General features: G+C 53.2%; 1 protein-coding gene across 1 annotated transcript in view; it reads right to left on the bottom strand.

Annotated features, from left to right (window-relative positions):
- Positions 1–6,051: 6,051 nt before the first annotated feature.
- Positions 6,052–15,304, bottom strand: part of NOX5 (NADPH oxidase 5) — a 110,794-nt gene continuing 101,541 nt past the window's right edge. Inside the window, 2 exon segments of the mRNA XM_038580823.1 lie at positions 6,052–10,407; positions 11,381–11,547. Of these exon segments, the coding sequence (XP_038436751.1) occupies positions 10,276–10,407; positions 11,381–11,547 (299 nt within the window). The 3' untranslated portion in view covers positions 6,052–10,275.

Here is a 15,304-nt window from a genome sequence, read left to right as displayed (position 1 = left end):
GACGCCACACAGGGAAACACTCGATGGGCAAATGTACTATTGCGGATCTCAAGTAGGGAGAAACAGTTTAAAAATGGTCTTAGATACAATCCAAGATCAAGCAAAAAGGCTTTCTTTGTTTGCTGCTGTTTACTAAGCTCTTTTCCAAGTGCTCTGTAGGGACATATGAGAGGGATGAAAGGTTCCAGGAGCCTCAGGGAACGTTGAGACCAGCTGGAGATCACACGCGTGTGCACACACACACACACACACACACGCACTCACTAGCCTCTGCCAGAGAATGAGAGGCTTTGGTGGGATCTGAGGGCACAGGGCATCGAGGTACGCGTAGAGGCGATCATTGCACGAGGCACCCTCACCGCCTCCTGTCCACACCTCTCCTGGAGAACACGTCCTGGCTCACAGCTGCTGTAGGGGGAGTCTTGGGACGTCCAGGCCCCTCCCCACCCCAACCATGGCTGATGGCCAGACAAGGGCCCCCACCTGAGACAGCCAGTCCCCACCTGGGGGCACGGAGGCGAGCCCAGGCACTCAGATACTATCTCTGGAGAATCTGAAGTAAGGGACACAGAGACTATGGCCCCTCAGTGAGGGGTCATTTTTTTTTTTTTTTAGGATTTTATTTATTTATTCATGAGACAGAGAAAGAGGCAGAGACACAGGCAGAGGGAGAAGCAGGGTCCCTGCGGGGAACCCCATGCAGGACTTGATCCCATCCCCGGGTCACCCCCGTGACCCGAGGGTAGACTCAATCCCTGAGCCCTCCAGGCCTTCTGCGAAGGGGTCTTGATACCAGTTGGGGCTGGATGCTGGGTCCTGCAAGCAGAGGAAGCCAGCAGGGAGCAGAGGGACCTGAGGCCACCTCAGGGCCTTGAGAAGGGAAGGGCATCCTCACTCCTGACTTGGGTCCATCCTCTCCTGGGGTGGTTCCATCCTAACCTTCCAACCTTCCTTTCACTAGGGCTGGTTTGAGTGGGTTGTGTGTCTCGGCTTGGATGGTATTGGTGTGGGGAAGGCTTTGCCCTCACCCCTCACCCCTTCATCACCTCTTCACTGCTCCCCAATCCAACCCCCGCCTCTGCCTGGGTCCTGGTCCTCTTTCCCCCTTGGGTCTCCCTGCATTTGCTCTCCAGCCTCCATTTCATTTATAAACGTGGACACTGATCTTTCATGACCCTGTCATGCATGCCCTTGCTTTAAATCTTGGAGTGGCTTCTCAGGGCTCAGCTCCACCCTGCACTCCTCCCCTGCTACCCGCCCCCAGACTTGCCCCACCTTGACCCTTCTGTCTCCCCCTATCCACCCCAGAGCCAGTCATGGCGCTGAGCCTGCACACATGCTCCGACTTGTACCCACGAATGTCCGCCCCTGTTTCCTACTCCATGTTCAAGACCAAGGCCAGGGGGCATCTCACGCTACCCCGACCTTGGTTCCCTCCTCCTTCGGCCATCACAGCACCTTATGAGGCTCTCTGGGACATCTGCTTCCTTGTATGCACCACGCTCCCTGTTCTTATCGCCTGGCACTATTCCTGGCACAAGGCAGGCATCCAGCAAATGCATGTGAAGTGAATGAATGAGTGGATGAATGAATGATTTTGAAAAACTGGACTAGTAAGCCTCAGCTGATTCCATAGGGTTTTATTGGGGAAGTAGGGCACGAGCAGCAGCTCCACTCCCTGGGAGATTAGCCTCCGTCCAGTCTGAGTGAGGGACCAGGTTCTTTTTATTTTTTTAGATTTTATTTATTCATGAGAGACATGGAGAGAGAGGCAGAGACACAGGCAGAGGGAGAAGCAGGCTCCATGCGGGGAGCCCGATGTGGGACTCGATCCCAGGACCCTGGGCTCAAGCTCTGAGCCAAAGGCAGACGCTCAACCACTGAGTCACCCAGCATCCCTGGGGGACCAGGTTCTTTTTGAGACTCTCCGACCCCGGAAAGCCCCACCCCATCTCCCTGCACCCTTTGGGGCCATGGGGCCAGGTTATTTGAAACTGGCCTTCCTATCCTCAACCCTGAATCGAAACCCCCAGGAAAATTTTGCTGTTTTCCCCTTTGGAGAAGGGGAGTGCAGAGCCCAAGAGCAGAGGCTTGGAAGTGTGGCTCAGATTTGATAAACAGGCAGGAGATTTCAGAAGCAATCAGGGGAGAAAAGAACATACATTATTCCCGGAATTCACAAGGCAGCGCTAATGAGCTGGAGGAGCTATGATTTGATCTCCTTCTGCCTCCTGCAGCCCAGGCTTGGTGGGTTGGGGACAGGACACAGGGAGGGGCGCCGTCGGCTGCCGCAGGATCCACGCGGCCTGGCCAGGGCTTGCCGGGGTGTGAGGGCCCGCAGGCGGGGCGGCGTGGTGGTGTTTGCTGACCCCCGGGAGCAGGGTGGTCCTCCCTGGGATGGGAGGGGGGTTCTTAGGAGGCTTCCAAATATGGTTGGTCATCAAGGATCTAAAGACAAGGGACAACAGGTGTCTCCTGATGGCAGTGGGGCAACTGGGAGGGTCCTCGCCAGAACCCCACCACTCCGGCACCCTGATCGTTCCTGAACCCCCAGCCTCCAGAAGTGCGAGAAATAAATTGTGTTGTGTATAAGCCACCCAGTCTGTGCTATTTTGTTTCAGCAGTCCAAACCGACGAGGACAGAAATAACCATTTATTGGAATGTACTACATGCCCAGCACTGTTTTAAGCACCTCCCACACATTAACTCATTTAATCCTAACCGTGGTCCTATCTAATAGGCACCGGGATGATTTCGTCCCCATTTCACAGATGAGGGAACCGAGGGCAGACACCTCGACCCTCCCATCCACTGTAGAACTCCAGTGCCCAGAATGGTAGGGATTCCACAGACTTGTCTCCTTCAGGGCACGGAAATGCGCCCTAATGTGGAACCCCGGGGGGGCCACAGCCTCCCAGGTGATGGTATGGTGGGACCCGGGAAATGGACCGAGGCCTTCCTGCCCTTCAAGAGGCTCTGCGCCTCCCTCCTGCCCTCTGCTCATCCCCGCGGATCGCTCAAGGCCCCCTGGTGCAGCGCTGTCACATAGAGCGAAATCTGATTTAGGTTTTGCCCCCAAGTCAAGATTATAATTATAATTTAATAAGCAAGGGATAACTTTTGTGTAAAGATTATGGCAAAGGAATAAGAATCACAAAGAGAAGGAAGCAATGTGCTGTCATAATTTTCTCATTCATTCATTCATTCATTCGCCCGCTCAAGGAGCGTTCACTGGGCTCAGCCTTGGGGTGCAGGGTTGAGGGTGGCTTAGGCTCTCCTTCTGGTGGGAGGAGGTAGGGGCTGCCCCTCCACTCCCTGGCACCCCCCAGGGTAGCAAAGGCCTAGAGGGAGCAGCTGAGGGGAGCAGGCTCCAGGCCGGAGGCTTGCCCCACCACCTCTCTCTCCTCTCTGGCCCGAGGGGTGCTCCCCGCCCCCCAGTTGGCCCCAGCCCAGAGCACAGCCTGCAGGGCTCTGGCCTGCCAAGAAAAAGCAGGTCAATGGACTTTGTCCCGGGCCTTCGGGCTGGCTGACCCCATTCGGTGTCCCTCTGGCCTCCCTCCCCCTGTGATGGCTGGCAAAGGGCCGCGGGCTCCCGGCCTGGCTGCCCACTCATGCACCTGCTCCCTCACGCAGAGCCATCTACGGACAGCCCGGCCACTTCCCCCACCGGCCGAGCAGCTCTGCGGAGTGATGGATGGGGCTGCTCTCGCTCTGAGTCCCGGAGAGCTCCTTTGAATAATAACTTGGCAAAATTACTCTTTTTTTTCTCTCCCTATTTCTGATTCATTTGCTCTTTCTAAGTCATTCATCTCTTTTGAGTTACAGGAAGAAAGAGGAAGAGGAGGAGGAGGTGTCTCAGGTGCAAGGGACCACAAGCCCCACCTCCACGTCTCACAGAGAGGGCTGGAGTCCATAAGCACCCCTGTCACTGGGATGTCTCTATTACACCTGACCTGCGCTCATGGGAGAGAAGCCAGTGTGGGAGGCAGGGGAGGTGAGGGAGGCAGGAGCCTTTCCAGGAGCCCTAAAGTCCCGCCTTGAAGGCAGCTGCCTGCTTAACTCACCTGAAAGGTCCCGTCTGCCTGCAGGGATGTTAGGGTTTTCCCACCCTCGAGGGGGAGCAGCAAAGAGGATAAGGAAAGGAAGAAGAGATGGGGGTCCCGTTAGCTTACCAACGACTTCACTGACCGCCTGTTACATGCCAGGGGCCAGAAAGACAGACAGACTCTGTTCCTATCCTCAAGGGACTCCCAGGCTAGTAGGTAAGTACCTGTGGAAGATCCCTAGTGGAGGCAGGTCCTGTGCCATCATACGAAGGAGGCTGTTTATTCCGTGACAAGTTGGTCATCAAGGATTTCATCAAGGTGATGAAATGTTCTGAAACCTCGATCTGAAGATGGGAAAGGGTGCTCCGCACGACAGGCGCTGCAGAGGCCAAGGCTTTGAAGGTGCTCTGGGGGGAGCTCTGTTACCTGGAGAGGGAGATGGCAAGGGTAAGACTCAAGAGGTCAGGAAGGGCCGGTAATAACGTGGTGGTTGCAGATCTTAACTGAGTCCTTAGCTTATCGGGGAGGCCCGTGTGCCAGTCTCGGGGCTCGGATGACTGCAAAGGGACAGTTACACAACAGGAAGTTGTGTGATTAGATCCGCAACAGTGTGTGTGTGTGGGGGGATGGCTGGGAGAGGCTGGAGGCAGGGAGACCAGCCAGGAGGCTGCTGCCAGGGTCCAGGCAAAAGGCGATTGAAAGACTGAACCTGGGCAGGGCCAAGGGGAGAGGGAATGGATGTGAGAAACACGGGGAATGTCATGTGACGGGGCCTGGTGACCGGCTGGGGCCCGAGAGTGGGGGAGACAGAAGAGTCGATGCTACCTCCTGGTGCCACCAGCAGAAACAGGGACCGCGGTGAGAGAAATATTGACGACACACAGCCGAGCGCCTGCTAGGTGGTGGCGCTATTCCAATCACAGGGACACAGAGACAAATAATCCATTTCTCTTGACGGCTCTCAGGGGCATTTAAAGACAAGCTTAATCTATATATGTAAACTCCTATCCTACCACATCTTGAACTTTTTTTTTTTTTTTTACACAAAAAATGTGCCCTTTTCTCCCCTGCCACACAGAAACTCACTACCTATTTTTCTTTATTTTGCTTTCTCCACCAGGCTACACTCCACACAGTGGAGATGATTCAAGGTGGCCCCATTGCCCAAGATGGTCCGTGGGCAGGATAGGGGAGCCCTTTTGGGGCCACTGCCACGTGGCCAAGGTTGGGAGGCTGGAAGCTGCCTGGAGAGTGAAGTCTCTTTCCAGCCATCTCTGCCATTCAGCTTGAGGATTTGTCCCCCCCCCCCGGGATGGCTTTCCCCATAAAATAAATGTCTTGTCTGAATGAATCTTATTTTTAAAAGGAGAGAGTCATCATATTGTAAAGACAGATCATAAAAAGAGGCATCAATCTGTCGGGAAGGCTGGTTACTATGAGTGCTTGTTTAGCAGGAACAGTGTCCCCCACCCGCGCCCCCAGCGGCTGTGCTGTCGCTGGACCCAACCCCCCCCTCCCCCCCCCCCCCCCCCCCTGCCCCAGCAGGCGGCTTCTCCCGAGTGCCCGAGGCCTCTGCAGTCTCCTTTGCGGACCAGCCTCAGGCCTGGAAGGGGCCCTGTGTTTTACTCGTAGCCCCCTGGGGCCCACAGGTTGGCACACTGAATCCTGGCTTGTCCCAACATCCCTTTGCAGAAGAAGTCCCAGAGCGCCCCCAGCTGGAGGGGCCGATCCCACTGCCCAGCCCCGTCCCACACACTTTCATCTGGGAGCCACTCATTATTCAGGATCTTTTTTTTTTTTTTAAAGATTTTATTTATTCATTCATGAGAGACACACACAGAGAGAGGCAGAGACACAGCAGAGGGAGAAGCAGGCTCCATGCAGGGAGCCCGACGTGGGACTCGATTCCCGGGATCCCAGGAGCACACCCTGGGCTGAAGGCAGGTGCCAAACCGCTGAGCCACCCAGGGATCCCCATTCAGGATCTTAATGACACTTCAGTCAACCTCTCCATTTTGTTTATTCTTGAAAAAGAAACGATATTAGGCCTGAACCTAAGGGCATAGTTTAAAAAGCAAACAAGCAATTCCTGAAGAGCGTGGTGTAAAATTTCTATACTGTAATGTGAAACGTTACGTGTATAATACGTGAATACATAAAATAGGAAAGAGGAAAGCGTGAAGGTCCTCCTTTACCCCCTCCACCATTGACCACTGTGGATGTTTGGTGTGTCTCCTGTCTCCCAACGCATTTCTACCGATTTATCCCCTGCTCCATACACATAAGCAGTTTCTTTTGGGTTACGTGAAGTTGTTTCTTTTTTCTTGTACTCAGCATTCTTTAAAAAAAAAAAAAAAAAACTATAAAACCTACAGCTATCATAAAAACTTCAGACTTTATGGAGGATTAGAAGATAAAACGTAAAAAAAAAATAAAAATAAAAACAACCCCCAAACAAAATCCTTTCCTTCTTGTCCCTCCATTCCCACTCCCAAAGCAAACAGATGAAAAACATCTATTTTTTTGCATATCTTTTAAGAAAGGAATATGCATATACTAGCATTTTAAAATACTCATCCTTAATCTGTTCATTTTATAAATGAGGAAGCAACTGCTCAGAGAGGTCACGGGGCATACCCAAGGTCACACAGCTGACTGGGACACAGGCAAATGTGGGACCCAGTGCTCTGTCTTCGGAGGGCAAAGGCCCCCTGGTCACCTCCAAGATGTTTGCCCAGGGCCAGTCTTGGCTGGTCTCTCTCTCTCTCTCTCTCTTTTTTTTTTTTTAAGATTTTATTTATTTATTCATGAGAGACACACAGAGAGAGGCAGAGACATAGGCAGAGGGAGAAGCAGGCTCCATGCAGGGAGCTCGACGTGGGACTCGATCCCGGGACTCCAGGATCATGCCCTGGGTCGAAGGCGGCACCAAACCGCTGAGCCACCAGGGCTGCCCTTGGCTGGTATCTCTGATCCCTCCCTCATCTTGACTCTGTCTGCAAGACTGCTGACACCTGTCAATATGACCCGTGTCACCTCCCCTCCCGTCCATGCCCGTTGGCTCTCAGTGTAATAGACTGCACTTGTGCCTCTGGTTCATCCGGGTGGGCCTGTCTAATCGCTTCGCCAGCCCCTGCTGGCTCTGTGGGAGCTGACCACGGGGCACAGCAGCCTCGTGGAGCCCGGCGAGGCCATTGGTTCAGTGGGCTCAGAGTTTGCACTTTGGCATCCCAGATTCCAAATGACAGTTCTATGCAGAGGACCCTTCCTTCCCAAGGATAATTCCAGTTAAATAAGCCCTTTGCTCCCGCCCCTCCCTCTGTGCTAGATGCTGGGGCCCAGGCCTGACCGTGGGGAGCTCACGGCCACATAACCCACCCCTTACCTGTAGTTGGCTTGTGTTCCCTCTGTTCCCTGTGTGTGTGTGTGATTGCCTGAACCCTCTTAGATGCCCATATGCCTACGGAGGAAGGTCAGCCAGACATGCGGATGCATTTCTTTCTGGTTGATGGCAGGACGGCCCCCATCTGCACATCCAGGCAACATCCAGATGGACAGACCACATATTCGATCCTGCCACCTACGAAGAGAGGTAGATGGCCGAGCCCCAGGGCGGAGCCTGGACCTGCACACTGTCCCCCAGCAGGCCTATCCTGTCCTTACTTACAGATGGAAAAGTGGGAAGCCCAGGGAGGGAGGGGTATGTGTGTGTGTGTGTGGGGGGGTGGTAGGGACAGGGTTTGTGTGCGCATTTGTGTGCTGGTGCTAGGGGCTGGCAGCTCCAGGAACTCTGATCTGGAACATGAACCTTCTTGACTTCACACATCTGCCCAGGTCTGGGGCGGAGGTGCTCCTGGAGCCCGAGCGGGGTGGGGCACAGTGTCCTCGGGCCTGCCTTGGATTCACTGCCACTCAGGGACCCGGCTCCTTTCCCCGCAGACAAAACCTCCAAGATCTCTGGTTCTGCAGCGCCCTCCAGTGGGTACCTGCAGTATGTCTGGAGAGAAAGCCTCAGGACTAAGGTGGCCAGATGTCAAACGTGTGGCCCCTGGGTGGATTTTAGATCTATGTCCCAGTTCCTCCCCCTCCTCTCACCCTCTGTGTGATATAAAATTCCAGATGAACACAGACAGACAGACAGACAGACAGACACAGAGGGAAGTCCTATGCTAAACAGACTCTGCTCTGTCAACTTTCCAAATGACTTTGGTACATTCCCAGCACATGCCCCAGCCCTGAGTCAGGACACCCTGTTGACTTCTGCGCTACAGGTGGTGACAGTTTGCCCCCAAGCCTTCGCAGGTCTGATGAAGGGGAAAGAACCAACCCAGCAGGGCAATGGGTTCCAAGACCGTGTGACCTCAGGCCTGATAACACGACTCCTCCGACTCCTCCGTGTGAGTTGTGCGCCCACCCCGGGCTTGCTGGAAACTGCACCTGGCCCGGGTGGAAGGTGCCCTGGCACCAGGTCTCCCAGGTGTGCAGGCTCCCAGCAAGGAGGGGCTCAGGGGGGCCTGGGTCCCCTCCTCCCCGCCTCTGCACCCAGTGCTTCCCTGTGGGGCTGCCAGCTGGGCCCCTCCTCCTCTCGTACGTGCTCCTGCTCCTCCTGCTTCTTGTACCCCATGTCCTTTCTCCCACTGCCTCTGTCCTCAAGGAGCACTGTGCCCTCTCCCCCAGGGTGTCCTTCCACTCCTTCCGCCACCATCCCCTCCTCTCGCTGCTGCTCTGTGAAGACAACTTTCCCACAGGATGCCTCCCTCGGCCCTCTCCGCTCACCCTCTGCACACCTGCCCCCTCATCTGGGTCCCAGCTCCCCCTTTGGATGCCCAGATCTATATAAGGGGTGTCCTCCTCACCCAATTCCTTTACCTGTTCCCCTTCTGGGCCTTCCAATCCACACAAAAGAAAGGCACAATCTGTGATTCTATGGGAAAGTGCAGCATTCGAAGCCCCCTTTCCCCCTCCCCAAAGCGGGTTTGGGGTGGAGTGGTTTAGGCTCCCACACAAGAGAAAGAACTAACTAGCAGGACAGGCTGCAGAGTGGAGGCCACCCAGGACCTTGGGGGTTCCCAGGGGCTCACGGTGTGGGGCAGGCGGGACCCCCCAGCTCAAATCCTGAGCAGCAAGGCCAGCCCCCCTCCCACCCCTGCCCTCCACACAGTGTCTCACAGGAGAACTTGGGCTTTCGCGCTCCCTGCTAGGTACTCCAGCACACAGTGACAGATGGGACAAAGGCTGCCTAGGGACAAGGTGCAGAGACACGGAGAGCCATGCGGGGATGGAAGATGTATGTCCTGAGCACCGACGTCCCATTTTGCTCTCATGACAACTGTGACCAGGTGATGTCACCAGTGCCATTTCTCAGATGAAGAGTCAGTCGTGGAGAGGTTTCCAGGGCTGCACCACAGCCCTGTGGCTCAGCTGAGCTTCAAGCAACGAGGTTTCCAGGCGCACGGCTCTCCTGTGTCCTGTGTCCTGGCTCTCCTGTGTCCCCCTCGGGTGGACGCAGCCACAGACTGTCTCCTATCTGTTCCTCTGATGACTCAGGGCATGGGGACAAGGGAGAAACCAACACGTGGAGCTGGGAAGGGACACCAGGGGACACACGCAGGCAGGGGAGAGGCAGAGAGAGGCAGGGGGAGCGATGCGGGGTGGGAAGGGACACAGATAGGGAGACGGTGACAGAGAGAGAGAGGTGGGAAATCTGCTGCTCATCTCCTCCTAAGAGGATGGGTTTTGAATAAAATACATTTTCCGGGGTTCACCTCCAGAACTTCACAATCAGAATTGCTGCAAGCGGGACCCAGGAGTGTGCACGTAAAGGACGCTCCTCAGATGGGCAAAGCGGGCTTGGAAATGCATCGGAAAGACAAGATACGTGGATGCATGGAAAAGAAAATAAAATGTTGGGATAAAAATCCCGAATGATTTGGCAGGTGGGGGACCACTGTTGTAGGGGAAGTCTCCCTCGGAGGACTTTTGGGAGGAGCAGTGGCCTGGGAAGCACCCCCCCTCAGTTTCTCAGCAACCCCAGAGTGCACAGCAGCACAGGGCCCAGGCCACCGGCCTTTCCCCAGGGTCCTGAAGGAGGTGCACCTGGCCTGGGTGCTCCTGCTGTGTGTGTGGAGCAGGGCCAGGTGGCTCCTGAGGCTGGCCTCTGTGGGGCACTGGGGCGACGGGATCAAGTTGGCCAGCAGCGTGGGCTTGGGAGAACCGGGGGAGATGAGGCTAGAAGTTCTCTTGGAAGAACTTGAAGCCGAACTGCTCACAGTGGCCCTTGAGCACCTTGGCCAGAGCTGGGGAGCCACAGAAGAAGACCTGCACCTTGCCCTTCTTTTCAGCAGCCACTTTCTGGAACACCTGGGGCCCACACAGGGTCAGGAGAGAGCAGAGGGGGGCCAGTGAGGCTGCGGAGCTGCTCGGGGACACACCCACCTGGAGCTGACAACGTAAGGGGTGGCAGTGATGGCCCTCTGTCCCCACCAGGAGCTCCAAGGCTTGGCTTCAGAGCGGAGGGTCCAACACATCGCCATCCATTAAGGAGCCATGTGCTCAACCCCTGACCTGACCCAGACCCCGGGAAGGGGCTGGACCAGAAAGACCCAGGCCCTCCACTCCTAGAGCACGCCTGTGGGGAGTGTTGGAGGGTGGCCACAGGGCCCCGTGGGCACGCTGAACCCCGACTGCCCAGACCTCGTGCTAGTCGTCCACCGGTCGGTCACCTGCCTCCATTGAAATGCCTCTTTCCTAAAGTCCAGCTTTTTTGCCAGTGAAGACCCATTTCCACCCCAAATTCTGCTTAAGGAGGCCATTGCTAAAATCCCTCTTTGGTGCCCAGGCATCAGTGGTGTCCTGTCCCCTCACCACCTGGGCATGATTATCGCCATCAGATTGAAAAGCAGTACCTTCTGGCTCCTCATGCAAACTGCACCCTGACTGGTAAGTATTCAGGGGGAGAAATGATTTAAAAGCCAATCTGAGAAATCAAATAGAAAGACCACCAACTTTTGTGCCTTTGGGCTTCAATCTTTCCATTTGTACCGGGAAGGATAAGACTTGATGCTTTCCCCAAGACCCCGTCTACTCAGGCCTTCTGACCCTGGTTCATAGGGAATCAGGGCGGGGGGAAGCCTAGGAGGTCCAACTGGCTAACTTTCTCTCTGAACAGAGGGAAACTGAGCCCAATGATGGAACAAGGTGAGATAGTGATGGCGCCAGTGATCCTGGCTGGACCCGGGATGCTGGTCTCATGCTTGGCCCTGAGCTGCTTGGTCCTAACCGCCCCAGCCACTGCCTTAGGCTCTCAGCCCCGCTGGTCCTAGCAGGCCTTTACCTTGTTCCAGTCAGGCCGCCCAGGCTGGGTGCGTGTCTGGAGGCCAGTGATGGAGTCCTTCTTCTCCTTCTTGGCCAGGAGGTCGAGGGCCATCTGCAGGCCAATGGCCTTCATGTCATTCTTGCCTAGTGCAGAGGTCATGTACATATGCAGCTCCAGGAAGGGGCCTGGTGGTGGGAGAAGGTGACATTGAGGGGTTCACGCCTATAATGGGGACACGGCAGGATGTCAGCCCCCTACCCCAGAGCTTGGAGAGAGACTAAGAGTGCTCAGAGCCCACTGTGCTCTTTGCAACCTCCAAGTGACCAATGCTTTAGAAAGGAAGGATGGCCCACCGCTGGATCAGAGCCTACTCTGTGCAAGGCGTAGGCAGTGACTGTGTGACCTCTGTCTGACTTGCACCCCAAAACCACCTCAGGACTAGGAGGGGAAATGCATCCCCTTCTAGCAGCATAGCAGTCTTTGGGCTCTGAAGCTCATACGCTTTCACATCTTATGGCGTCTGTTCAGTCTGGTTGGGCACACAGGCCATGCGCGCCTGAAAAGGTGACCGAGACTAAAGGGTCAAAGGTTGAATGAGCCGGTCAGATGGCCAATGCTACTGATCTACAGGGAAGGGCTGGAGCAGACGGACCTGCTTCCTGGGAGGGTGGGGACAGGGGTCGGTCTTGGGAGAGGGGCAGGATTCAAAGCTGGAGTGGGGTGTGTGAAAGGAGGGCATGCTGAGAAGGGGGAGCAGAGGAGCCAAGGAGGAGAGGCTGGAACCGACGTGGTGTTTGTGGGGCGCGATGGGACTGCCTGCCTGGAACACAGGATCCTTGCACAGGAGCAACAGGAGATGGGAGATGCAACCGGACACACATTGAGGCCCAATGTGAAAGGCCTTGACTGCCCAGCTGGCAAGTGGTGGCAGGTAGTGGGGACTGGAGCATGGTGTGGCAGGATGAGAACAGCATCCCAGAAGGGGAGCCAGAGGACAGGAGGGACAGGGCAGAGATTGGCCTGGATCTGCCTGGACACAGGCCTGGATACTGGTGAGCGTCCACAGCCCAGTGCCTGCAACGGGATCGGTTTGCTGAGGCATTGGTCCCTTTGGCTCTCGGGGTGATTGGAGCTCCCTGCTGGGCACCTCTGTGCTCGAGCAGCTTCCCCCGTTTTCCCTGACTTGGCATACAAATGTTACCATTTTCCACGTGTGCCATGACAGGAAAAGGCTTGCAAAGTGCCACCTTCCACCTGCGCATCGATCCCAGCTGGAAATGATGGGGCCTGATCTGGGACGTGGGGTCCACAAGCTTCATCCTTCTCCTCTCCCAAGACTAAAGTGTTCAGGCCATCCCAGCTGGCTCTCTACTGTCTCCTGTGCTGCCATTAGCCCTCTTTTCCTGTGGCTTAAAGTCTCAGTCACTGTTAAAATGCAAATGGGTCTAGGAAGAAAACACCTTTTATTTCACATATCACTTAACTTGAGCAGGGCTGGGTGGCTGGGAGGGAACAAGAGGTACCATAGAGACACATGCCTGAGAGGGACCCCCCTTCTTTCGCCTTCCTCAGAGTCCCCATCCCCCAAAGAGGGGCTGAGGGGAGAGTGACACCATGGTGGGGCGGAGAGGAGGAGCTCTGGAGAATGAGCTGGGTTTCACCCTCTCCAAATCTGTAGTGTTTGAGACATTCATTCCATTTCTGGAAAAGTCTCTGAAGTAGATCATCCAAAGGAGGGAAATAAACTAGGTGCACATACAGATTAATTGCAGCTTTATATATGAGAGTGGAGAAACAGAAACAAATAAAATGTCCAGTAGTTGCAGCACGGCAGACCACTAACTGTGTCATTCATTATATAGTCATTAAATACTATGACTGCTGGGCAGCCCGGGTGGCTCAGTGGTTTAGTGCCACCTTCAGCCCAGGGCCTGATCCTGGAGACCTGGGATCGAGTCCCACGTCAGGCTCCCTGCATGGTGCCTACTTCTCCCTCTGCCTCTCTAGACTCTTTCCTCTCTGTGTTTCTCGTGAATAAATAAATAAAACCCTTTAAAAAAAGAAAAAAAATACTACAACTGCTGCTGCTACTACTATTGCCACTATTATTGCTACTACTGGAATCATGGACCCCTGGAATATGAACCCTGAGCCAAAGGCAGATGCTGCTACTGCTATTACTACTATTACTACTGATGCTGCTAAATTTACTGAGCAGCTATTAAGCTCCAGCCACCGTTTTGTGTGCTGCACAGATGATCTCATTGAATACCCATGACAACCCTATGAGGTGGGTACTAGTCACATACATATTTTTCACGTGAGGAAATCGAAGCAAAGCAGTTAGATAATGTCCCCAAGTTTCGATAGCTATTATGGGATGGAATAAAGATTCAAGCGCAAACAGAATGTTCGAAGCTTAAACTGTAGAAATTAAAAGCAATAAACCACAAATTCTTGAACTCAAACTTTGGTAAATAATTAAAGTTGAAATCAGAAGTCATGAGCTTCTGTTGCAGTTAATGAAAAACCTTGGAAGAAATTTGAGGTAATAAAGTTGTTGACTCAAGTGGCTTTGAAAATGCAAAGCACCGGGTTCACTGTTACCCTTTGTTTATACAGATTAGGAAGAAGCAAATTGCAAATATTTATATACCAGTAACCAGGAAACTTAAATGAAATCTAAACTTCCCCCCCAAGCTTGTCATCATAAAATTGAGTTTCTAGTGAATTAATATACATAAAAGCATTTAGAACAAAGTGGAGGTTCTATAAATATTTGCTATAATTGTTATTTATAAGAAAGGGCAAGGAGCTTTATTGCAACATTCTAAAGTTTACCAATTCTGTGTCAAATACTGTTGACTCGTGCTTTAGGGCTCTGAATGTTTGTTATAATTAACTATGCCTGTTTGAATGTTTCTTACACAAAACTGTGTTTGATTACTTGAACTTAGAAACTATTTATCATAGGAATTTAAACTCACTCATGGCAGCCATAGGATAATTAAACAGCCAAATAAGATCTGATTCCATTGAACTCAACAAGTATTTAAAAAAAAACCACCAATTCTCTAAAGTTAGAAATATATCTAAAGATATTCCTCCTCATATTACTTATTCCATAAGTAAAACAAAACAATGATTCTAACAGATTTACTTTAAAACACAGTATAAAACCTCAGTGTTCATGGGCATCCCGGGGGGCTCAGGGGTTTAGGGCCTGCCTTCGGCCCAGGGTATGATCCTGGGGAGACCCGGGATCGAGTTCTGCATCAGGCTCCCTGCATGGAACCTGCTTCTCCCTCTGCCTATGTCTCTGCCTCTCTCTCTCCTCTCTGTGTTTCTCATGAATAAATAAAATAAAATCTAAAATAAAATAAAATAAAATAAAATAAAATAAAATAAAACCTCAGTGTTCCATAAAGATGTCCTGTGAAGACCAAGATGGAACCCAGAGAACCATGCTATCATACAGATTCAGCCTTGGCTTAGCATAGGATGTAAGCAGCAACCCTTAGGGGTGGGAGGGAGAAACTGTGGGGCTGGAGGAGGACATTCAAAACATTCATTTTTATTTTTTTTTTATTTTTGAAAGATTTTATTTATTTATTCATGAGAGACACAGAGAAAGAGAGAGGCAGAAACACAGGCAGAGGGAGAAGCAGGCTCCATGCACCGGAAGCCCGACGTGGGACTCGATTCCGGGTCTCCAGGATCGCGCCCTGGGCCGAAGGCAGGCGCTAAACCGCTGAGCCACCCAGGCTGCCCAAAATATTCATTTAAAAAAAAAAAGATTTCATTTATTTATTCATGAGAGACACACACACACAGAGAGGCAGAGACACAGGCAAAGGGAGAAGCAGGCTCCATGCAGGGAGCCCAATACGGGACCCTATCCTGGACCCCTGAACATGCCCTGAGCCAAAGGCAGATGCTCAA

Source organism: Canis lupus, chromosome 30, assembly GCF_011100685.1.
Source record: "Canis lupus familiaris isolate Mischka breed German Shepherd chromosome 30, alternate assembly UU_Cfam_GSD_1.0, whole genome shotgun sequence".
Classification (NCBI taxonomy): Eukaryota; Metazoa; Chordata; class Mammalia; order Carnivora; family Canidae; genus Canis; species Canis lupus.
The sequence above is the reverse complement of the archived record's forward strand: the minus strand, read 5'-3'. Positions and strand labels throughout refer to the sequence as shown.